The 24,763-nt window shown below is 32.0% G+C and overlaps 2 protein-coding genes across 2 annotated transcripts; one reads left to right on the top strand and one right to left on the bottom strand.

The window, feature by feature from the left end:
- Window positions 1-10,419: 10,419 nt before the first annotated feature.
- LOC112799642 (axial regulator YABBY 4) lies at window positions 10,420-14,102 on the top strand. Its single transcript, XM_025841710.3, has 6 exons — window positions 10,420-11,769; window positions 11,848-12,118; window positions 12,203-12,251; window positions 12,351-12,426; window positions 13,044-13,154; window positions 13,821-14,102. Exons 1-6 carry the CDS (start codon window positions 11,689-11,691, stop codon window positions 13,899-13,901), a joined length of 669 nt encoding a protein of 222 aa, XP_025697495.1. The 5' UTR covers window positions 10,420-11,688; the 3' UTR covers window positions 13,902-14,102.
- Window positions 14,103-15,073: 971 nt separating this feature from the next.
- On the bottom strand, window positions 15,074-16,550 carry LOC112801134 (DNA-directed RNA polymerase subunit 10-like protein). Its single transcript, XM_025843706.2, has 4 exons — window positions 16,359-16,550; window positions 16,205-16,263; window positions 15,446-15,540; window positions 15,074-15,343 (listed from the first exon to the last, which is right to left on the bottom strand). The coding sequence occupies exons 1-4, from the start codon at window positions 16,392-16,394 to the stop codon at window positions 15,318-15,320; spliced, it is 216 nt and encodes a 71-aa protein (XP_025699491.1). The 5' UTR covers window positions 16,395-16,550; the 3' UTR covers window positions 15,074-15,317.
- Between the last annotated feature and the right edge of the window lie 8,213 nt (window positions 16,551-24,763).

Genomic DNA, 24,763 nt, shown 5'->3' with positions numbered 1-24,763 from the left:
TTGGCAGGAGCAGGGTACCTTGGAGTGGTCTTGGTTCGCGCCATGGGAACAGTGCGAGGAGGAGAGGTAGGAGGAGAGGGTGAAGGAGTAAAGGTGGTGTCTTGAGAACGAGTTGATGGTCTAAGATATCCTGGAGGTTTATGGATTTTCTCACGCGGTGCTCTTTTAGCAATGACTTTCTTCCCCATTTTGGTTAGATTGAGGCTTTTGATGGAAGAGAGACAATGGAGTGAGAGGGAAGAAGCTGAAAAGTTTGAGGAGAAGTTATGGAGGGAAGAGAGGGAGTGTTGGTAACCGTACCCAAAAGTGGTTTTCCAAAACCATGTAACTGCATCACCTTTTGAAATGACATGAAAAGACCTGACCTCATAAAATTACGATTTAATTTGATTTGAAAATAAAACAGGAAATGAATTTTAAATTTTGAAAAACCAAAAAAATAAACTGAAAAATCTTTTTGGATTATAAACATTAACTGAAAAATTATTAAAAATAAACACACAGCCCATCAACCAAAAAAAATGTAACATTCACATATGGGTCCAGAGATAGTTGGATTTAAGGAAATATAATGGACCACTCTAGATCTGATTTTGTGGTTGGCCCAAATTATCTTTCATTTGAAACAAGCCCAGAACACGCTGGCTTGATGGAGACGTTCATCACCTGCCCAGAATTGTCTCATACCTGTTTATGAGACAAAAAATCTCCAGCAAAAACATCAGCAATTTTCAAATAAAGAATCATAACTCAAAATTCCTAGACAGGTCCTAAGCATACAGAATCTATCCTCAACTAATGGTTTTGTAAAAATATCTGCTAATTGCTCCTCAGATTTAACAAATTGAATACTAATATCCCCCTTTTGGACATGTTCTCTTATTGCGTGAAATTTCATTTCAATATGCTTCGTCCTTGAGTGCAAAACTGGATTTTTAGAAATATTAATGGCACTTATATTATCACACATCAAGGGAATATTTTCAGCCTTTAATTTGTAATCAGCAAGCTGTGTTTTTAACCATAAAAGCTGAGAACAACAAGAAGAAGCAGCTATATACTCAGCCTCTACAGTGGATAAGGCCACTGTTGGTTGCTTCTTACTTGACCAAACATTTAAGGACTTTTCAAGGAAGCAACATAAACCAGAAGTGCTCCTTCTATCAACTCTATCACCAGCAAAATTTGCATCACAATAACCAACTGCAGAAAAATCATCAATCTTAGGATACCATAGAACAAAATTGGATGTGCCATGAACATATCTAATGATCCTCTTAACTGCAGAAAGATGTGACTCTTTAGGTTTGGATTGGAACCTAGAACACAATCCAACACTTTGCACAATATCGGGTCTAGAGGAAGTTAAGTACATAAGAGAACCAATCATCCCTCTATACCTAGTTTCATCAACATCTTTCTCAGTTTCTCCCTTATCTAATTTAGAACTAGGATGCATAGGAGTTCCCATGGGTTTGGCATTTTCCATACCAAATTTCTTAACTAATTCCTTGGCATACTTTTCTTGATGAATGAAAATACCATTTTCAGTTTGTTTAATTTGCAGCCCAAGGAAAAAATTAAGTTCACCCATCATACTCATGTCAAATTCGCTTGTCATGAGTTTTCCAAATTCAGAACAAAGGGATTCATTGGCTGATCCAAAAATAATGTCATCAACATATATTTGGACTAGAATAAAAGAATCATTAGAGTTCTTGATGAATAGAGTTGTGTCAGTGGTGCCTCTTTGAAAACCATTTTTCAAAAGAAAAGAGCTAAGTCTCTCATACCAAGCTCTAGGAGCTTGTCTTAAACCATAGAGAGCTTTAGATAGTTTAAAAACATTATTAAAATGCTCTTTATTTTTAAAACCAGGAGGCTGCTCCACATACACTTCTCTATCTATCACTCCATTCAAGAATGCACATTTCACATCCATTTGGTATAATTTAAAACCACAATATGCAGCATAAGCTAAGAGAAGTCTTATGGCTTCCATTCGGGCAATAGGGGCTAAGGATTCATCAAAGTCTATTCCTTCTTCTTGGTCATATCCTTGTGCCACTAGTCTTGCCTTGTTTCTTGCAATGCTATCATCTTCTCCCAACTTGTTACGAAATATCCACTTGGGGCCAGTCACTTTCTTTCCACTTGGCCTTGGAACCAAGGTCCATACTTGGTTCATTTCAAACTCAAGAAGCTCATCTTCCATAGCTTTAATCCAAGAAAGGTCACTAAGTGCTTCCTTGACGTTTTGAGGCTCTATTTGTGAAAGAAGGGCAATGTTTGTTCCTTCATTTGCCTTTCTAGTTGAAGACCTTGTTTGCACTCCATGAGAGACGTCCCTGATGACAAATTCCTCAGGATAATTCTTCAAGAATCTCCACTCACGAGGTCTGGTGGACTTGGAGGCAGATTCAGTCACCAAGGGATTCTGGGCGCTGTTGGCTGCAGGATTTCCTTCAGATTCATGAGACAAAATGGAATTGTCTCTTGAATTTTCAGCATTTGCTGTTTCTGGTTCAGCTTGTCCAGAATTTTCTTTTCCATGATTTTGAGCAGCTTCATCCTCCTTTTGAGCTTGATTTCCTGCATCACAATCTTCCAAAATGCTTTGTACCAAGTTAGTATCACAAAATGTAACATGTATGGACTCTTCAATAATTCTAGCATCTTGATGATAAACTCTATATACTTTACTAGTTGTGGAATATCCTACAAACAAACACTCATAAGCCTTTGGATCAAATTTTTCCAAGTTTTCTTTGTTATTTAAAACAAAACATTTGCATCCAAAGATGTGCAAGTAATCTAAGTTTGGTGGGTAGCCTTTCCAAAGTTCATAAGGGATTTTCTTCAAAAATTTCTTTATGATTGTTCTATTTAAAATGTGGCAAGCTGTGTTAACTGCTTCAGCCCAAAGAAATTTTGGAACATTACTCTCACAAAGCATAGCTCTTGTCATCTCTTGTATGCTTCTATTTCTTCTTTCCACAACACCATTTTGTTGTGGTGTTCTTGGACAAGAGAAGTTGTGAGATATTCCAAATTCCTCACAAAAGGATTTAAACAAATTATTTTCAAATTCAGTTCCATGATCACTTCTTATAGAAGAGATTTTCAAATCCTTTTCATTTTGAATTTTCTTGCAAAAAGGTTCAAAGGCCGAAAAGGCTTCATTTTTGTGTGCAAGAAATAAAACCCAACCAAACCTAGTATATTCATCCACAATTACTAAACCATAATGTTTACCACCTAGGCTTTGAGTTCTTCTTGGACCAAATAAATCAATGTGTAGCAACTCAAGTGGTCTTTTAGTAGATATGTCTTCCTTTGGTTTAAAAGAACTTTTTGTTTGTTTTCCCATTTGGCAAGCATCACAAGTGATGTCTTTGTCAAACTTTATCAAAGGGAGACCTCTTACTAATTCTTTCTTTACAAGTTTGTTTATTTGAAACATACTTGCATGGCCCAATCTCTTGTGCCATAACCACTTTTCAGATTCTTTAGAGTGAAGACAAGCTACATTTTGATCCTTTAGTTCATCAAGAGTAAGTCCATACATATTATTGAAACGCTTGGCAACAAACATCACTTCATTTGTCTTTTCATTAACAACATAGCATTCAAGCCTTTTGAAAACAACTAAATATCCTAAATCACACAGCTGACTTATACTCAAAAGATTGTGCTTTAAACCACATACCAAAAGCACATCATCAATGAAAGTAGATTGCTCATTACCTACTTTTCTAACAGCAATGATTTTACCTTTACCATCATCTCCAAATGTCACAAAACCTCCATCATACTTATTTAGTTTGATGAAGTAGGTTGACCTTCCAGTCATGTGCCTTGAACATCCACTGTCCATGTACCACATGTCCTTTTTGTTCTTGGATGCTAGGTAAATATGCATGATGAGTTTCAAGTAGCCTTAGGTATCCAAATTAATTTGGATCCTTTGAAGTTAATCCATCTTGGTTGCCCTAGTGCATTGAAATCACAAACAATATTGTAAACTTTGTTTCCAACAACTCTTTTTTCAATGAAGCATTGTGCATATGAGTGACCAAATTTCTTGCAATTAACACAACGATTTTCTGATGTGTGCCGCTGAAATTGAGGTGAGTTATATTGCTTGAAATGATTAAATGGTTGGAATTTTCTGGTTTTTGGAGGAGATGCATTTCTTTTGACAAACTGATTTTTGTTATAATTATTCCTCTTTGCAAAAATGTTTTCACCAGAATTTTTTTGAAAATTTTTACCTTTCGAAAATGAGGTTTTGTTGTAAAATATTGGTTTCTTGAAAGCATCCTCAATTTTTGAAATGTAACCCAAACCTGGTCGGTTTAGACTTGGACCAGTTCTTGGTGAAGGCTCAGTTTCACTTGTGTTTGCTTCATCAAATTTTTCTTCACAAGTTGAAATATATCCGATACCTGATTTGCTTGGTATGGATTTGGTATTTGATGAAGAAGCCACAAATTTTATAGAGGAAGTATTAGAAACTGCATCTTCCTTGGCTATGTAGCCTAAACCAGATTTTTCAAACAATGGTCTTTGACTTGCAAGTAATTTGTCCAAGTTTTTGGAACCCTGAGCAAATTTTGCTAAGTCACCATTCAGCCTTTTAATCTTATCATTTAATCTTTCATTTTCAGCAATTAACTCATGAGAAGGATCCACAATGTGCTTTCCTTTTAATTTTTCAAGTTCAGATTTTAGAGATCTGTTTTCTTCAATGATGTCCAATGCACATTCAGTTTCCTTCACTTTTTCTTTTAAAAAATTATTTTCAGCTCTTAGCATATCTCTTTCAGATCTGCATTCATTGTATTTATCAAGCAGTTTTGATATGTTTAAAGTGAGATCATCAATAATAGCATGCAAGTCCTCAATGGTCAACTCATAATAGTTTACCTCATCAAGATTGTTGTTTCCAACCATGAAGCAGTCTTTGTCATCTCCTTCAGATTCTTCTTCTTCATTTGAGTCATTCTCAAGATCTTCCCAAGCTGTCATGAGTACTCTCTTCCTTTCCTTCTTTCCTTTGTCCTCCTTTTTGAGCTTTGGACAGTTTGACTTGAAGTGTCCAGCCTCCTTGCAATGATGACACGTCACCTTGCTCAAGTCTATTTTTTGCTCCTTTGAACTTGAACCCTTGTATTTGCCCTTGCTTTTCATCATCCTTCTAAATCTCCTAGCAAAAAACAAAAGCTCATCATCTGAAATACCATCACTAGACTCACTCTCTTTTGGTTCTATTTGTGACTTGAGTGCTATTCCCTTTTTCTTTGAGTCTGTGTTTGTGTGTGTAGCTTCATAGGCAAGGAGTTTTCCTCTCAGCTCATCATAGGTTATGGGACTTATGTTGTTACTCTCGGTTAGGACAGTGACAGTGTTTTCCCACTCTTTTGTGAGGCTTCTAAAGAGTTTTCTCACCAAGGTTTGTTCTGCATAGTTTGTACCCATAGCATCAAGGTTGTTGATTATGATTGAGAATCTCTCAAACGCTTCATCAATGCTTTCTCCATCCTTCATGCTAAACATCTCGTACTCTTTTCGCAGCATATCAATCCTCATTTCTTTTACTTGTTTGGTGCCTTCGTGTGTAACCTGGAGTTTTTTCCAGATTTCTTTGGCTGTCTTGCATCTAGACACCTTCCGGTACTCTTCAAAGCTGATAGCATAGTGAAGAAGGTTGATTGCTTTAGCATTCAGCTCTATCTTCTTCTTATCATCTTCATTCCATTCAGCTTCTTCTTTTGGAGTCACCACTCCATCAGTACTTGTTTTTGTTGGGATCTTTGGACCGCTTACAACGATCTTCCATATGTTGTAGTCAATGGATTGGATGAAGATCCTTATCCTTTCTTTCTAGTAGGAATAGTTCTTCCCATTGAAGAAAGGTGGCCGGTTGTTTGACTGGCCTTCAGTGAGGGTGTAAGCAACTGTGATTGTGCCCAAGTTGTTTGCCATTGGATCTTTTCTCCAAGCGGTTAAGTTTGATTCTTGAGACCTCAGCTCCTGATACCAATTGAAGGTTGTAGTATGCTTAGAGAAGGGGGTTGAATCTATGCCTTCTTTTTAGTTGCTGTTATGACCATTTTTAAAACAGATTACAATTCTGATTCTGTTTGAACTTAGCAGCGAAAATTCATGAGACAATTTATTTTTGTCTCATGAACATCAGAAAACAGAACATGGGAAGAAGAAGCTAGCACCAGCATGTATCCTAGTTCGGTTGCCTTGTGCTATGCAACCTACATCCAGTCTCCTCCACAACTATGGAAGAATTTCACTATAGTTAACAGTATTACATACACCAATTTCACAGGATTGACATAATCCTTTCACACTCAAGTTCTAACCTAACTTGACATTGGCTATGCTAATACCTAACTATTCACTCTTAGTGCTAACCTAACTAAGAAAGGGATACCTTACAGGTACAAGATACAAGACATAAACATACCTAAAGAAATCTGAAAATAACTCTAGGCTTTTCTCTGAAGTGTTTCACTCAGCCTTTTTCCACTCATGGATTTTACTTGAGTTTTCTCACAATGCCTTTTCTCACTAGAAATTACAGAATGATAAACATTGAAAAGTACATTACAATCAGTAAAACATGAAGGAGATTGACTTCATCGACAGCCTCTTTGCTATGTGAAAAACCAACTTTGAAAACCACTGATTTAGTTCTTCAGTATTGACCGAATGCTTCTTTGATAGAAAGAATTATCCAAGTAGAGGAACTTCACAGGGAATACTTCACAGAACACTGTTCTCACTCTCTGGTTTTTTCTCCTTACCTTTGAATGAACAGAAAATCTTCTTTTATCTCCTTGCATGTTGTTGGGTTCTTCTTCCAAGGTCAACACCTTGAGCCTTGAGCTTCACCAACCCACATGTTCATTTTTCCTCTTTAATCCTCAGAGTAGAAACTTTTCCTCTGACTTCCTCATCTTGATTGAAAGCCACAAAGCAGTAACCATAGAAATCTTCTCATGGTCAACTTGATCTTAGCCATTGACAAACTACTTGGTCCCCAAATATCACTTGTGACCGTAGATGTGAAGCAGAATAGGGCAGAGAACAACTTTCTCTTGAATGCCATTTTCAGATAGAGCAGAGAGTTGGGAAGAAGAGATGAGACCGACTTGCATGTATGAGGAAAAGATTTACCTATAACCTAAGCTTGATTTGGTTTAGATTTGTTGAGATGACTTTTGCCTTTCAAGTTTAGTTTCTCTTTCTTGCTTCTTTGGTGATTTGCTTGGTGAAGAAGCTCTTTCACTCTCGTTCTCTTTCTTACTTTTCTGAAGCTGATTTGACTTGGTCAGAGAGAAGAGATACGTTGCACATTTTGGAGGAGTGAAGAATTCAATCTTACAAGAGAAGCTTTGTGGGATGGATACGGGCTTGGATCGGTTTGGTTCATGTAACCCGTTTGGCCCATCTGATTTCTTTGGCTTCTATCTTTTGCTTTTTCTTGGGCTTCTAATTTTTGTTTTCAGCCCAATCATCCTTGCTAATTGCTTTTTATTCCATTTGGGCTATTGAATTTTGGCCTGCAACAATAAACAATTAGTAAAAAATAAATACAATTAATCAACACTAATTATTTATTTTGTCCAAAAATAATGTTTGTCATCACTAATTAATTTAGTTAATTTCTTAAACTCAACAACTTCCATCATGATCGCTGTAGGTTATTTCCACTACATGCACAGCTAACATTAACTTTGTTTTCTTGTTCTTCATTTCTAATTCATCGCAGGCAGAGAAACCAGAAGCAGAAGTGGACCTGAATGATGGCTCAAAAATGAGATTAGGGCAAAAAAGGGGTTAGAACTTTTTATTTAAAAAAATGAAAATAGAATGGAATAGAGAGAAGGATGAGGACAACCTAGATATCTGGATGACGGGGGAGAGACACAACTCCGACGACAGAGAAAGTGGCAGCGGCAGCTCTTCCAACAGTGGCGAAGACAAATAGAGCAACTCCATTTGAGGTAATGAAACACGATTCACGCAATTTAATACAGACTTTAGAGGAGAATGGAGGTGGGTAGTACTGGTGGAGGGTGGCCGGAGGGGCTGCTGCGCTGGAGGATGTTGGAGGGAGAGAGAAGAGAGGGGAGATCGGAAAGAGAGAAGGGTGTTTTGGAAAGTGAAAGGAGAGGGCTGCACATTTTGAATTTAGATCAGGTTTATCATCAAATTTACTGGCGGATAAATTCGACGGTAATGCATTGCATATGACCAAAACGCAGCGTTCCATTAATTGAGACTTACCAGCGGATAAATCCGATGGTAAATCCTATAGAAATCTCGGCACTAATTTTTTTTATTTTCCCTCTAATCATTACTGGTGAATGTATCGTTAGAATATCAAATCCGACGGTAACTTTTTTATGGGACAAATTTGTTGTTAAACCTGCCAGTGAATTCGTTGTTAACGTCCGACACTAAATCCAATAGTAAAGCCACAGTATTCAACATTTTTTGTAGTGTAAATTTGTTAATAAATCATTTGTAAATATTCTTATAAGTATTTGATTACCATTTTAAGAATGAGGAGATAGATATGATGGAGAAGAAAAAATTATATTTAAATAAATAAATAAATAAATACTCTAAATTATATAAGAGTGTTTGGAGAGGATTTGTTTTAGATGAATTCTATCTAATTCTTTCTAAAATAAAGAGTAAGTTACTCTTTTATGACATGTCTTATTATTATTGGATAAAATAGATTGATTTACCATAACTCTTAATCTAACCTAGATTTTATTAACTTAATCAACTAATTATGGTATAATTTTTTTTACAAGTTATAAATATTACTAGAAAAGTTCTATTTTATAATTATTTATTTTTTTTCAAATCACACATCCATTAATTAATTTCAACCACAAAATAAAAAAAATTTAAAAAAAAATACAAGAAATCGAAGAGACACAAAATTTAAAATTTCCAAAACACTTTCTTAATAATTCTCTCTTACTTTTTTCATTCTTTCAAAAATCTTCTTCATTTCTCTTAACAATAAAATTAGATCCGTTAAAAACATTTCAAAGCAATGAAACTTTTCAAATACTTGGCCTTTCAAAGCAATGAAAACAGAAAGAATTTAATTTAAAATTCTTTTTAAACTAGAGCAGTTACGTTGTTGCTCAACATAGCCATGAAGGCATGTTTGCGATGCTGGCAAACTAAAATGCACCGAAAAATATGTATAAGCAACAAGAAAAAACAAATAACAAAATGCAAACACAACATAGTTATCATGAATTAATACATGTGTATGTTGTGTGAAATAAATTTTTAATTAGTCTAAAAAAATAATGGATAATAAATAAATATAATTAGTTAATAAGGACAATGAAAAAGATTTTTGAAAAAAAAATTAAGAAAGTAAGAGAAAAAATTTTAAATTTTTTGTGTCTCTTGAATTTTTTTTATTTATTCTTTTTGTCTTTTGAAAATTTTTATTTTGTGATTGAAATCGATTAATAAATATATAATTTGAGAAAAATTATAAAATTATAAAATTAAATTTTTTAATAATTTTTATAATTTACAGAAAAAGTTACATCGTGATTAATTGATTAGATTAACAAAATTTAGGTTAGATTAAAAGTTAAAATTAATTATGATAAGTCAAATTATTTTATTTCATTTAATAATAGTAAGATATATCAAAAGGATAATTTATTCTTTAATTTAGAGAGAGTTGGATAAAATTTATTTATTTATTTTTATCATTTTCTATATCTCAAAAAAATAAAATGCAAAAGACATGTCCCTATCATTCAACTATCTCCATGTCTAAGTGAATTTGTCTCACTACATATCATTTCTTTAACCTAAGAAACTTTAGTTTAGTCACAAGTCACTAAAAATAGTGGGAAAAAGCCTTGTACATCAGCAACATTTTTAGAAATCAGAATTCCACACTTTTTCATAAGATGTATTAATTAAATCACTTTTAAATTCTGCATGGTGAAGGAGCTTTTCCAATAAACTCATTGTTATAATAAATGAGTAATATTGAAGTAGGTATGCATATAAATTAATAGGATAAATGAACAGGGAAGGGAACAAACATAGTGTTAAGACAATAATCTTCATAGCACAGGAGAAAAGGCCAAAATATATAAACAATCAATCGTTCTTTACACAGTAAGAATATAAATGCGTGACGTGTTTATCTCTAATATGTTACAAAAATTGACTTAGGAAATAATAATGCAGCAATGAGATAAGTGTATATGCGGCTCTTGATTCCTACCAACCCCACATACAACTTCATTCATTTTGTTTGTAGGACATGGCCATTGAACATGACATCTAATTTTTTTTTTTTTTCACAAAATTGGATCTTTGTGGAAAGAACTAGTCCCAGTCACCCTAAATAGAGATACTAATAGTTACTACTAGCTAGTCCTATAGGAATACCATTACTGTCATCCTTAGTTGTGTGCAATAAAGCAGCAACCCCAATTTTCTTGGTAGAGTTTAATGTCTTATGAAACAATCTTATCTACTTTAAGTGTTTAGATTTGTTCAATAACTTCTTACTCCATTTTCTGATAATAATTGACAAAGTTTTTGCTTCTAGTAAACTCTTGTTTATTTTGCTGTGAAGTACAAAGCCCCCTTTTAGTATATATGATTAATAAAAATCTTTTGGATACCAATTTAATGAACAGTTTAGAGACGAATTTGAATATTAATTCAAATATAAAATATCAAAAAAAGAAAGATTTTTACTTGGGAGTGGCAATGATTGTTTCATGATAGTTAGTAGTATAATATTTGCACTAGCTTTTTCATGGTATTGAGTGATTATTGATCCATGATTATGGGAAAACTCCAAAATCCAACTTCATCTGCTATGTCACATGGAAAGAAGTTAATGAAACAGCAGAAAAGAATTGAATGAAAAATTGATAAGTGGTTAAATCCTAGCTCAATGAGAAGCGTGATAGATACATATATATGTGCCAAGAGTAGAGAGCACAGAAAGAAAGTAGAGAGGAGAAGATCCTTTTTTTCATTGGTCAATTAGTTTTGTTTTGCTATGTTTTCATGAAAGACAAATCCTAAGATGCCACTTTACCATTTTTTTTCTGCCTGGAAAGTTCCCCTTCCATTCAATTGTGGAAAAATTTTATGCACTTTCACTTTCATGTTAGAGAGAGTGCATTAAATAAAAGAGAAAACTACAAATGAAACAAAAAAGCACTTAAGCCATTCTGCAAAAGTGGCATAGAACTTTGGGCCACTGTGCATTCTACAGAGGAGTTTATATACCAGTGACAACAACAAAGAAAGAAAGAGAAAAGCTAAGCAGTAATTATGATGAAGAAGACATGATCCCTATTATTTGGATGAGAAAGTAGTCTTCAACAGAAAAATCTGGCATTGTTATTAGCATGGATATAATGTTGGAGTGGTTTCCGGCAATGAAAATGAGCATAGAAATAATAATCATTAATGTTTAGTGGTGATGATGATTGATTTTGAGTGTCCACCACTCTTATTAGCTTCAACTATAAATGTCTTCTTTCTCTTCTTCTTCCTTTTATTCACACTCTCTCTTTCACTCTCTCTTTCTCCCTCTCTATATATCTATATCTATAGCAAGATTCTCTCACAGATTCATTGATGTCAACTTTGAATCAATTGTTTGATCTTTCAGAACAAATATGTTATGTCCAATGTGGATTCTGCACTACCATCTTGATGGTAATTAATAATCATTAACTATGAATCAAAGATTTATGTTTCGAAATTGAATGGATGATGATGATGATGATGATGCAGGTGAGTGTGCCATGCAGCAGCATGTCAATGGTGGTGACAGTGAGATGCGGACACTGCACAAGCCTTCTCTCTGTGAATATGATGAAAGCTTCTTTTGTCCCTTTACACCTCTTAGCTTCTCTTTCTACTCATCATCATCATCATTCAAAAGAAGAGGATGCAAACAACAACATCGCAATGAACAGTTCATCATCCATGATGATGATCAACTACTCCTCTGATGATTGTGCAGAAGAGGATGTAACCACAATCAACAATGTTGTCAACAAACGTATGTGTAACATGTACAAGTTTTTTTAATTATAATAATTTCATCATGTTTTTATGTAATCTTACTTTAATTTAATTTGTGTAGCCCCGGAGAAAAGACAGCGAACTCCATCAGCTTATAACCGATTCATCAAGTAATCAAAGTTGTTGTATTTTATATATTTATATATATGGTTGAACTTCAAAAACTATGAATTATAATTAATGGCACAATCTGTAATGGTTTAATGCAGAGAAGAAATTAAAAGGCTAAAGGCAGAAAACCCTGAAATGGCACACAAGGAGGCTTTCAGTACCGCTGCAAAAAATGTAAAGCTTTATTATTATTATTATTATTATTATTATTATTATTATTTAAGGACTTGTTTGGGTGAGTTTTTAGGAAAATATATTTTTTCGAGTTATTTTTTTTAAAGATCTTATGAAAAAAGTAAAAGTAATTTTATGTTTAGATATCTCATGTAAAAAGATCTTTTTATATATCAATTATGTTTGAGTATAACAATATAAAAGTACTTATTTATTTATTTATTACATAAAAATATTTTTTTAAGAAATTTTTTTTTAAAAAGATGTAAATTGTAATTTTTCAAAAAAAATATTTTTTGATTTTTTTAATATTTTTATTTTTACTACTAAAAATTTACCAAATTCATTAAAAAATAAAAAAATTATTTTTTTTATTTAAAAAATCTCTTTTTATCAAGATAATAATGTTCAAACAAGCACTAACTCTTTTAGAAGGCTTTGTAAAACTAATAAATTTATATTTAAAATTAAATTTGTATTTGTATTTTTTATTTTTATAAACAAATAAAAATAATAAAATTATAGATTTTTTTAAAAATTTTAAAAATAAAAATACAAACGAAAGGCACCCAAAATTTGTTGTGTTTATAATGCTGAAATATATTAGTCATTTTCAGTGGGCCAATTTTCCACCAACTCAGTTCAATGGAGATGAAGAAATTTGCAATCAGAAAGAGCAGTTTGCGGATCTGGACTCCCAAGTGGACCGTCATTCTCATTCTCATGAGGTAATAAAACCATAATAACAATTATTAAAATAAAAATGACGAAGACAATATATAATCCTTTCTCCATTTTGTAGACTTAACAGCTGAAACAAGTTACTTTGGCTAATTAGAACTTTGTTATTAGAAGCAGCTTCTCTTGTTTGTCACTTTTCTTGATATCCAAGTGGGAATAATAGAGTTAGCTTATTCAATTCCATTCATTCAATAGCAAACACTTATCCTCATGCTGGATATAATCAATCAATGCCACTTGTTTCATATTTGTATAACCTGCCATATTGTTAAAGGATGGCTCATTTTTTAAGTTATAGCTAGTGTTTGAATAAGCTTATATTATTCCAAGTTTAAATTAATTTACAATAACATATCATTTAACCTATTTTTTCTTACAAGTATATATATTATATACCTTTAAGTAATTTAATGAACTATAATTCTATAAATGACAACTAGCACTCTTAAATATTAAATTAGTACTATATATGTGCTAAAATTAAGATACTAAAAAATTTGCTGAAAAATATAGACTTTTACTAAAGCATAAAAAGTATTATTAAGATACTGAAAAATTCGTGTATGACTAGATAAATGTCTACCTTTCTTATAGTAATTTTTGTCTTTATAAATTATAATGACAAGATCAAAATTCGTGTATCACACTTTCAGAGCATCAACGAAGAAGGTGAAAGTTTCCATGGAAGAAAGATGCAAAGAAATTCCATCATGGCAAGGACACAACTTGAATGAAGAAAGATCAATTAAATAAGCACAGTAGTACAATAACATATAGTAAATGAGAATTCAAAGCTCCCTTTAATCTGTATCTTATTTTATTAATGTTTAAGCTGCCTAGCTCTTATACTGTTTTTTCTTCTTAAGAAAAGATAGATACCGATGCTCTCTTGGGAATGAAAACGAGTTAATAAGAAGTGCCAATTGTTGCTACTACTAACATATATATTATTAGAGACTTAATTAGTTGAGAAAGTTATTAATAATTCATAGTTTAATTTGTTGGGCCAGTTTATGAGCCTTTTATTATAAGAATTTAACTAATTCGTGTTCTGAGAACACATTTTAAAAATATAATAATAGAAGATTTTTAATATTTTTTATGTATTTAATGCATTAAAAATAAATTCCACGATTTGAATATAAATCAATAAGAATGAGGTTAAAATTCAAGTCATTCAACCTCAAGAAAAAAGATTAAGGATGCTGCAAAGTGGTTCTGAGCCTTCTCCTTGACGCAAGCAGCAAAATGCCACCCACAACCATTGCCATTACAGTTACCCTCGGCACGGTGGCGTGCGGGCATTGCTCCTCATCCCTTACCAGTTAGTAGTTACTAGGCCTATGCATGCTAGTGTTGGCAACTAAGTCATCAAGAATAAGCCCCTAAAAGATTAATGCACAACCCATGTCTTCATTCATGATGGAAAGCAATTGTGACTTTTTTTTTTAATTTTCAAAAGGTTATTGTTTTGATGTTGGTTATATGTGTCACCCTTGTCAATTGTAATATAAATGCTTTTGTGATGCTAAAATAGAAGTTGGTTTCATCTTTGGGTGGTGTCTGCTTTTCAATTTGATCTTATTGAAGTTTGGATTCTTTTGTGCCTCCTATTGGAGTTTGGATGTTTCATGTTTTCTTGTCAAAGATAAACAACTTCAACTTCATGGTGATATTATGAAAATAAGGAGATTTTGAGAATAATATGGATTTGGATTTTCATGGAAAACACCTTCCATTATCGATAAATTAACATTCTAACCAATATAATAATTTATAAGAGAACTATGATATCAATCTCTCCTAGTAACATAACTATGCATGAATTAAACTACTATAGGAAACAGGTTGGTATTTGATAATATCTACACAGTGATATGAATAGAAGATAAGTTGCAACATGACGAGGAGCAAAGCAGCCAGATTATCATAAAAATAACATCTCATAAGTCCTCTAAAATTTAGTTTTTCATATCTTTGTAGGGCACAACTATCAAAAGACCACATTGGCAGAGTTAGAAGGTAATTAACACAAACTGCGCCTCATATCCCCCTTAAAACAGTTCGGAGAAGGAAGATCTAAAATAATAGACATGTGATTAAGACGACGACCGACATGTGCATGCGCAGCCGATTCCATACAACCTTTTCTAACTGGGATCAGACTTGTCAAGAGCTGGAACCAAATGCAACATCAAGTACAAAACAGGCGAAGTTAGAAAATTGGCATGAATAGAAGAAACAAATAGCAATCACACTATAGAGGGAGACGCATTACTGTTGTAATTCAGGAGCTTCTCAATGAGGTCAACATGCGTCATAAGCATACGCCTACAACAATAACGAACCAGCCCCAAAGCATCAAGCGCATCTCTGCAATCCATCATGTTAAGACAGCCATGTTAGACCTAACTGATTCCATTGAAGATAAGAGTAGTAATGCAATGGTATCGAGCACCTAGTGATTGTATCTCTAACAGGATTCAGCAGTTAAGGAAAACTGAAACAGCAATACCATATTTGATATTACACATAATGGACACAGACAAATGCATGTTGAATTGAGAAGCTTAACATAATGTACAACAATCAAATAACTTCTGAATAGATCATAATTAAACAGGATTTATTTACTACCCATGCTAAATCAAGTGATTCTAGTATTCTAGCAAAATACTACAATTTATGGTGCTGCCAACTCATTCATTATAAGTTGAGAACTACAACCTGGAACCATTGACTACTCATACTACCATTTTGCCAAGCATGTTAGATCCAAACAAGTGAAACAACCATTCATCCGTTCAAGTCACCGCAAAAAAGAAATAAAATAAAATCAATCATTCTATCTAGCTCAGCTCAGCATATGCAAGTATGTAAGCCCACATTCAAATTTTAGCAATGAATAACATAGCTACAGAAAATCAATAACAGGAATATAAGATGTAACATAATAGTAACACATATATAATAAGGCAGTGACAACAGTAGTATTAGGCCATAAACCCTAAAGGAAGAAGAAAGGGGGGAAACTGACCCTTCAGAGTAATCTGACTGGAGAAGGTCCAAATAGGCATCCCATTTGTTTCCGATGACCTATAAACAAAAATTTGAGTACGAATTAACCAAAAGAAAGGTCAAAACTTTATGAAAAATAGTGGGTTGAAGTGCAAGGAAGAAGAGAAAATGACCTTTCCGCAGGTGAAGCAACGGACTGGGATAATCATCTTGCTCCTTCTCTGAACACTCTCGAAGCTTCTCTAAGAGGAATGCGGTGATGGAACCGCCACTCGGAGAGAAAGAGCGTGGCTTCTCTTTCTTCTCTTTCAAACCGATCTGATTTCAACTCATTCATACAGTTTTTACTTTTTAGTCGGTTCTTTAAATTTGTAACCTTTTTTGGGGATTAATTAGTCCAAAATTAAAGTTTTCAGAGATTTAATTGTTATTTTTTTAATAGATAATTAATAATATTTAAAATTATAGACTAATAATATTTTATTAAATTATTATATTAAAAGAATTAGATTAATAACTAAAAAATTGAAATATTGGACTTGATAAATTTCTGAAAAAGTTGTACAGTTTTTATTCTTTGTTAGGAGTGTATAAACACACTATCACAATTCTACTTATTTGTCAATTTCTTTTTTTCTGTAGAGATCAATAAATCTATCATAAAAATCTTTCAATAACTTAACATTTTCTTCTTAAAAACTTATAAGTTCGTCAAAAAAAAAAAAATCAAAGTTTAGGGTATTAGTATTTTTCAAATGAAATAAAATTATGCTTTAAATAAGTTTCAAAATTCTATGTAATACTTTATTTTTTGGTTTTGGTATAGATTTTTTTTAAAAAATCAAATGGATAATTTACATATTTTTTGGTTTTGGTATAGATTTATTCCCTAATTTACATATTGTCTAGATCGGATTGGTGTATTTAAATTGTTTTATAATGGACTAACTTAGCTATTCTATTTTTTGGTTTTGCCCTTTAATATATGTTGATATTATCCTATATATTCTCGGTTTCGTGCTGTTCCACCGTCTTCAAAACCATAATGTTGAAAGGGAACCTATCCAAAATAACCGAAATCGAAGAACAAAACCGAATGGACTAACCGTAAAAAGGAGCTGATCGGTTCAACTTGATTTTTTATTATGGATTTTAGAACCGAAGTCAATACATGTTAGCTAAAATGCCATCGGTTTTATCCGAAATTAGTGTATGTAACCGTGCATGAGAAATATTTTTTTTATATTTTAAATATTTTTAATAAAAAAATATTTTTAAATATATTTAATTTTAAATTAAATTAAGTTTATTTTTTATTTATATAAATACTAAGCAAAAGTATATAATAAAAAAATTATAAAATAATTAGATTCATTAAAAAAATAATTATTTTATTAATATCTATAATTTTACTGAATTTGTAATTATATTTTTATATTTTTTTTAATTAGATTCCTATAATATTTTTAATTTTGTAATTAAATTTTTTTCGTATTAAAAATATTAAACTTAATAGAATATTTTTTCAAAAAGATATGTGATCAAAGATCTAATTAGATTTTTAATTATGAGCACTTTTAATTTGTAGAAAAATATTCCGTTAACTCTAATATTTTTTATACTGACAAGGACCTAATTATAGATTAAAAATAGTGTATGGACCCAATTGAAAGAAAAAAAACTATAAAAAGATCTAATTATAAATTTGGTAAAACTACACTACAAGAAAAAATAATATTTGTAACAAAAAAATTATTACAAAAAATCAAAATTTTGAAACAAAAAAATTTTATAACAAAAAAAGGGGCCATTGTAATATGTCCCGTTACAAAAAGTTTTTGTAACAAAAAATAGAACTGTTACAATTCAAAGTGATATTTTGTAACAAATTTTTCTGATACAAAAAATTAGAAGTCGTTACAAAAGTGGTAACAAATTTTGATCTTCAAAGTATTTTTTGTGATAATCTATTTTTTTCTATCGTAAAATTTTGTTACAAAATGTAACTTGATTTTGTAACTTTTTTTCTTTAGTTACAAAAGTAAAATAATTATTTTGTAACAATTTTTTTAATACAATTGCATGCATAATATACTAAATAATTTTTTAAATTAACTAATATATTAACTATTTTAATAAGCAAGTCTACATTTATATAATATGCAAAAACATACATAATTCAAACATGCCTCATTTAGCTAAAATTGTTTTAAAACAACCTTAGTGAGTACATTGATTAGTTCTACAAGTTATATATTTTGCATAAGTTCAACCAAAAGTTAAAAGTTCTAACATAGATTAGTGTCTCTATGAATCAAAATATTCTTGAGCCCTCAAGGTAGTATGTGGTCACCATTTTAGCACTCCTGTAAATAAAAAAAACGAAATAAAAAATTAAAAACAAGATATAACACTAATTATAATTTTTTCCATTAAGTTTTATCTAAAATGTTTTAAAAAATTTTGGCAGAAACTCCCCTAAAACTTGGATATTTCCACCATCTACGGTTCCAAGAAAAACAACCAATTCACAACTTATTTCTCAGCCAATACACAACCAAATTTATCAAACCAAATAATAGGACATTTGTCATTTCTCAACTATGACACATGTAAAATGTCATAAATAGATCCATATACAAATTAAACTAAAATAATAATATAAGAATCATCTAGGAAAATGTATTAAAACCATAAGTAATTTTTGGAGTATCTTTAGAGTCTAGTTTATTTCATTGTCAAAGCGCGCTATGAAAGAGTTCACAATGGCTTGTTGAGCTTCCAATTGAGCTTTCAATTGAGCTAATTCTTTCTCTTGCTGTATTCGTTATTCTTCATATTTTTCTTTGAGCACGTCTATTTCCTTTCTTAGCTTTTCATGATTTTGCATTGCCTCTTGAGTCCCCCCTCTTCCTTCTGTTTTTCCTTTTCTAAGTGTATGAATGATATTGATTTGTAAGATTATGTTAGAATTAAGTTTTTATTTGGTAATTTAAAATTAGGGTAAAATTTATATGAGTAATATAATAATTTTATAAAATATTTGAGATAAAATAACAATTTGAGATTTAAATATAATACTATGAAAATTATTTTCAAAATGCATAAGATTCTATATATCAATCTGTTGATGAGCTCAAATAATTTTTTTTAATTTAAATTATAAAATGAACATGCTAATCACATTTTATAAAATATAGTTAAAACATGAAATATCAATTATTTTTAAATTTAATTATATGACCTTTCAGTATTTTTCTATTACAATTTTAATTTCAATCTATATAAAATAACTAATTAAAATAGAAATTGTGCATAACTATTAATTATCTTAAACTTAAAGTATTTATAAAAATCAATCTAATTATTTTTAACAAATTAATCTCTAAGAACTCAATTTAATAAAACAAACTGTAATTTAATTATAATACAAATTTTTTAAATTAAATTGTATAATACTTCTATTATTGAATTTTAATTTCAATTAACTAATTATAAAATTTGCACAAAAATATTAATTAATTTAACTCCAAATATTAATAAACTAATTTAATTACTCTTAATAGATTAGTTTATAAAATAAGAAGTTTAAATTAATAATAAGTCATAACTTTTTTATGATTAAAGTTACTTAAATTAAGTTATACAATTCTTTCTTATTTTTTAATTATTAAAATTACGCAAAATATTCAATTATAATAAAATTATTTAAGAATCTTAATTGCTTTATAATGAAATTATCTCCGAATCTATTTAATTATTTTTAATAAAATAATTTCTAAAATTATAAAGTTTAAACTTAATAAGATAAAATCACAATTTATTTATATTTAGATTTAAAAAATGCAGGATGTTATAAAATAAAATTATTTTGAAAAAAATATATACACAATTCTTTTTACTCTTAAAGTGTAACATTTTGAAAAAAAATTGTTATAAAATATATTTATATTTTGTGACAAATAATTAACTTGTTACAAATAATATTGAATCTTGTGACAAATTAATTTTTTGTTACAAAACAATTGGAGTTTTTGAAACAAAATGTTGTTTTGTTACAAAACAATTGGAGTTTTTGAAACAAAAAATAAAATTTGTTACAAAATATTTTAAATTTTTGTAATTTATTTTTTTTGTTACAAAATATTACAATATTTTGTAATAAAATACCATCTTGTTATAAAAACTAACATAATTTGTAACAAAATAAAACGGATTATTACAAAATATTATCATATTTTGCAACAACTTATAATGTTATTACAAAACATTATTCTTTTGTAACAATCACATATTATTATTACAAAATACTATCTTTTTGTAACAATTTTAAATTTAATATAAATTTTTTGTTACAAATATTCCATTTTCTTGTAGTGCTATAAGAACCAACAGAGTAATTAAACCTTAAAAAAAAGCGCAATATGCAATAAATCAATGTCTTAATTTCTATGAGAAAATGTGTGTAAATATTATTTTTTGTAAACAACCAAAACTTTAATTTATGTCTCTAACATTGATCATTCAACATTCACATATTATATCTCTGTTCCAATATCAAAGTATCCTAATTTTAAACTTTTTTATAAGATCATACCTGTAAAAAAAATTAAATAAAATAAAAGAATATAAGTAAAAAAATATAAAAATACATTTAATAATATATTAAACTCAATATTAAAATATAATCTAGTAGCCACAACAATTGTTAGAAAAAAATAAGTCTCAAATAAAAAAATTTGCAATCACCTAATATACTAAAGGACATATAGAGTGTAGAATTGATCTATTTTAAATTAAAAATAAAAATATTTAATTAATATTAAATTAATTTGATTATTGATTTCAGAACAAACCATTTGAGTTATACCTAATTGATTTGAAAAATTAAAAATCTAATACATGTTTTATTTAATAATTTCTTTATTTGTGTATATGTATATATTAATTGTTTAATTAATAATTTTTATATTTTTAGAATATATTTATTTTGTTTAAATATTTTTTATAGGTAAATATATTTAAGTCACATTATTAATTATTTTTTATTATAATAATATATTAAATATATATAATTATTTTTTAGCCTACAATCATTCAATAATTTTTTATTCTTTATTATTAATATCATTGTACGTGTAATTTTCATAAATTATGGTAATTTTTATTAATTATGGTAATCTTCATAAATCACTATTAAAGACAATAAATTTATATGATAATTGATTATGTCAAATAAAAAAAATTAAGATTAATTAATTAGGACAAAACACCCAATTAAGACAAGAGAAGCAAAATATTACGTGAATCAGCCAAGTTGAAAATTATTTCATCAATCAACTAAACAACATCTATATGTAATTCGAATGAGCTAAATTTGAATTACATTTCTATATAATTCAAATCTACTCAATTTGAATTATACACGAACACAATGCTTAATAATTCAAATCTACATGATTCGAATTACAAACATGCATAATTTGAACTAGATTAGTTCAAATTACATAGGTGCACGATTTCCCAAGTAATTCAAACCTAGTTGATTCGAATTACTACCATTTTGCATCTAGTAGTAATTCGAATTCGGTTCATTCGAATTACCTTGAATCTGCCTATATAAGGAGTTCGAATCCCCCCATTCGAACCACTTTTCCATTCTCAACCCCACTAAATTCCAGAGAAAACGACCCAGATTCGCTCCGACAAAGACTCAAGAAGAATACTCAGCAGATGGGGGACGATCCGGGAAGGCTATATCGGTTGGATGGAGTTGCTCATATAACCAGGGTCATCAACGACGAGGTTAGTAGATAGAAATTTTTGTGCTAGTGGTTTATTTGAGTTAGTGATTTTGTAGGCGGTTTATGCTAGTGGTATTGCAAGGGGTTTATTTTAGAGGTTTTGCATGCGGTTTTGTTGGTAGTTTATGTTAGTGGTATTGCATGTGGTTTTTGTAGATGGTTTTGTATGCGGTTTTGTTGATGGTTTATGTTAGTGATTTTGCATGTGATTTTTGTAAGTGGATTTGCATGTGGTTTATGTTAGCGATTTAAGCATGTGGTTTGGTAGTGGTTTATTATGTTGGTTTTGCATGTAGTTTTTGTTAGTGGTTTTCGTAAGTTAATTTTGTTGTTAGTTTTTTTTAGTTAGTGGTTTTGTAAGTGGTTCCAATTATACGGTCCATGTAATGTGCAGCCCTAGCGATGCATCTCGAGCATGCGGCGACAGCAGGGCATGCGACTCGATGAGCGGTACGTTCCGTACTTGCAGATGGCCGGATTATACCATCTTGCGAGACAGAACGATAGATGGTTCCGATTAGATGAGCCCCTTATCAGTGCCTTCGTCGAACGGTTGCGTCCGGAGACGCACACATTCCACATGCCGTTTGGAGAGTGCACGATCACACTTCAGGACATGGCCTACCAGTTGGGGTTGCCAGTGGACGGACGTTATGTGAGTGATTGCCTGACAGATTTCCATATATACATCCAAGGTGGTCGTCCGGCTTGGGTGTGGTTTCAGAAGTTGCTTGGTGTGTTACCTCCTGCGAACCAAGTCTAGAAGTTCGCAGTGAACTGCACCTGGTTCCAGGAGACTTTTGGAGAGTGCCCCACGGGCACCGATGAGGAGACAGTGAGGCGCTTTGCTCGTGCCTATATCATGATGTTGTTGGGCACTCAGTTGTTTACCGACAAGTTCGGCAACTGTATTCACATCAGATGGCTACCGTACGTGGCTAGGCTTGAGGAGATGGGTGGATACAGCTAGGGGTCGGCGGCGCTAGCATGGTTGTACAGGTGCATGAGCCGAGTGGCCAACAGGTATGTAGTGAACTTAGCAGACCCGTTACAGTTGCTTCAGTCCTGGATCTTCTGGCGATTTCCTAGATTTAGGCCTGCTGGTTATGATGAGTTTAGCTGGCCCTTGGCCTCGAGGTACCATTCTTGGAATTTTCTATTTCGAGTTAAATTATTTAATTCCATGTCCGCTTATAATGTTATACTATTTTATCACACTTTTTACACGCTATAACACCGATGTGATATGCAGGTGATCAGGTCACAATCCTTCCGGTAGCGAGAAGGGACCTCGGGTGCAGATGTGGAGGCTTAGGATAGACATGTTACAGGACAGGGATGTGAGTATACTAACCTCACAAGACTAGTTAATTAAAGTTTTAGACTTCAATTTACGATTTGGCCTTACAATGTTAATATGTTTTTTCAGTTTATCTGGATGCTATATAGCTCCCCCGACGTCCTTCAGGTTGACCATCCGGAGGTGTTGGAGCCTCGTCATACGACCTTATGGAGGTGTGTGACGGCACTGATATATTTTGCCGTTATAGAGTGGCACCAGATTGACAGGGTATTACCCCAGTTCGGTGGAGTACAGCCCCGCCCAGCCCGCCCTGAACATCGACTTCTTGATGTCCAAGGACGAGAGAGGAGGTGATCGTTGGTTCCCGTCCGCTTTACAGTTCTGGCATCTTCACTGGGAGAACCGTGTGGACCATGTTCTCCAGTTTGACGTTGTCGCAGACCCAGGACCCTTACATGACTTCTTGGACTAGTGGAGTCAGCATGGAAAGAGGTTATTGTCACCAGAGATGTACCTGGGGGATCCGAGACTTGTTCCTATTCCTGTTGAGGCGACAACTAAACACTTCAGGAGAGTACGCCATGGGTTAGTCCGGGGACGATGTTTTTAGACTTTCTGGCCAGTGATGGTCTCAATGCAGAGTTCGGAAGGTCACACTTTCTAGATGAGATCACTGCCATCATACAACAAGAAGAGACAGCACGTCGAGGCGGTCAGAGTTCGGAGACACATGCACCATTAGATGTCGATCTGAACGACCCTCCTTCTGTGCCTGTTCCTGACTATTTTGCATTGGGTGGTACCCCTCCTTTCGCCTATGCTACTGGGTCACATTCATTTGCCGGACCGTCTAGGGCACTCGTCCGCGGAGAGTCATTTCCTTCAGGTTCTTCCTCACAACCGTTAGATGTCCAGCCTAGGGCAGCTGCACAGCCAGCCCCGGATGATGACGAGAATGAGATCGAGGACGAGGAGCCGCTTATCCAGAGAACCCATAGGACACGGGTTTCCTGTCGTTGCTTCACCGATTCGCACCTATTTAGATGATTTGTGTATGATGTATGGCTTTATTTCATGATCGGTGTTGTATCTTTGCTAGCTTTATTCATGTCTTTCATGTATCTGTAGGATCTGAGTTGTATGTTGGTTATTTATTATTGCATTATGTATTGCTTTATGTTGTATCCGTTACTTTGAAAAATGGGTGTACTTTGGTTTTTTAAGTTATTTGGATATTTTGGTTATCATGTATCATTTAATTTGAAGAATGCGTTATGGCCTTATGTATTAATCGGAGGCGTCATATGGCACGTCAGAAACGGAAAAAATTCTTTAATTAATAACCAATGCAAAGCACATGACATTAACTTTAACATTTTTTTCCAGTTAACAACTTCATGTATCAAAACCTAAAACAGTGGAATCTAAAAGCAAAAGTGAAATCAACACAATAATAAAGCTAACAGTACAC

The sequence above is a fragment of the Arachis hypogaea genome, chromosome 5 (genome assembly GCF_003086295.3).
Source record: "Arachis hypogaea cultivar Tifrunner chromosome 5, arahy.Tifrunner.gnm2.J5K5, whole genome shotgun sequence".
NCBI classification, from domain to species: domain Eukaryota; kingdom Viridiplantae; phylum Streptophyta; class Magnoliopsida; order Fabales; family Fabaceae; genus Arachis; species Arachis hypogaea.
This window is presented reverse-complemented; position numbering and strand designations above follow the sequence as displayed.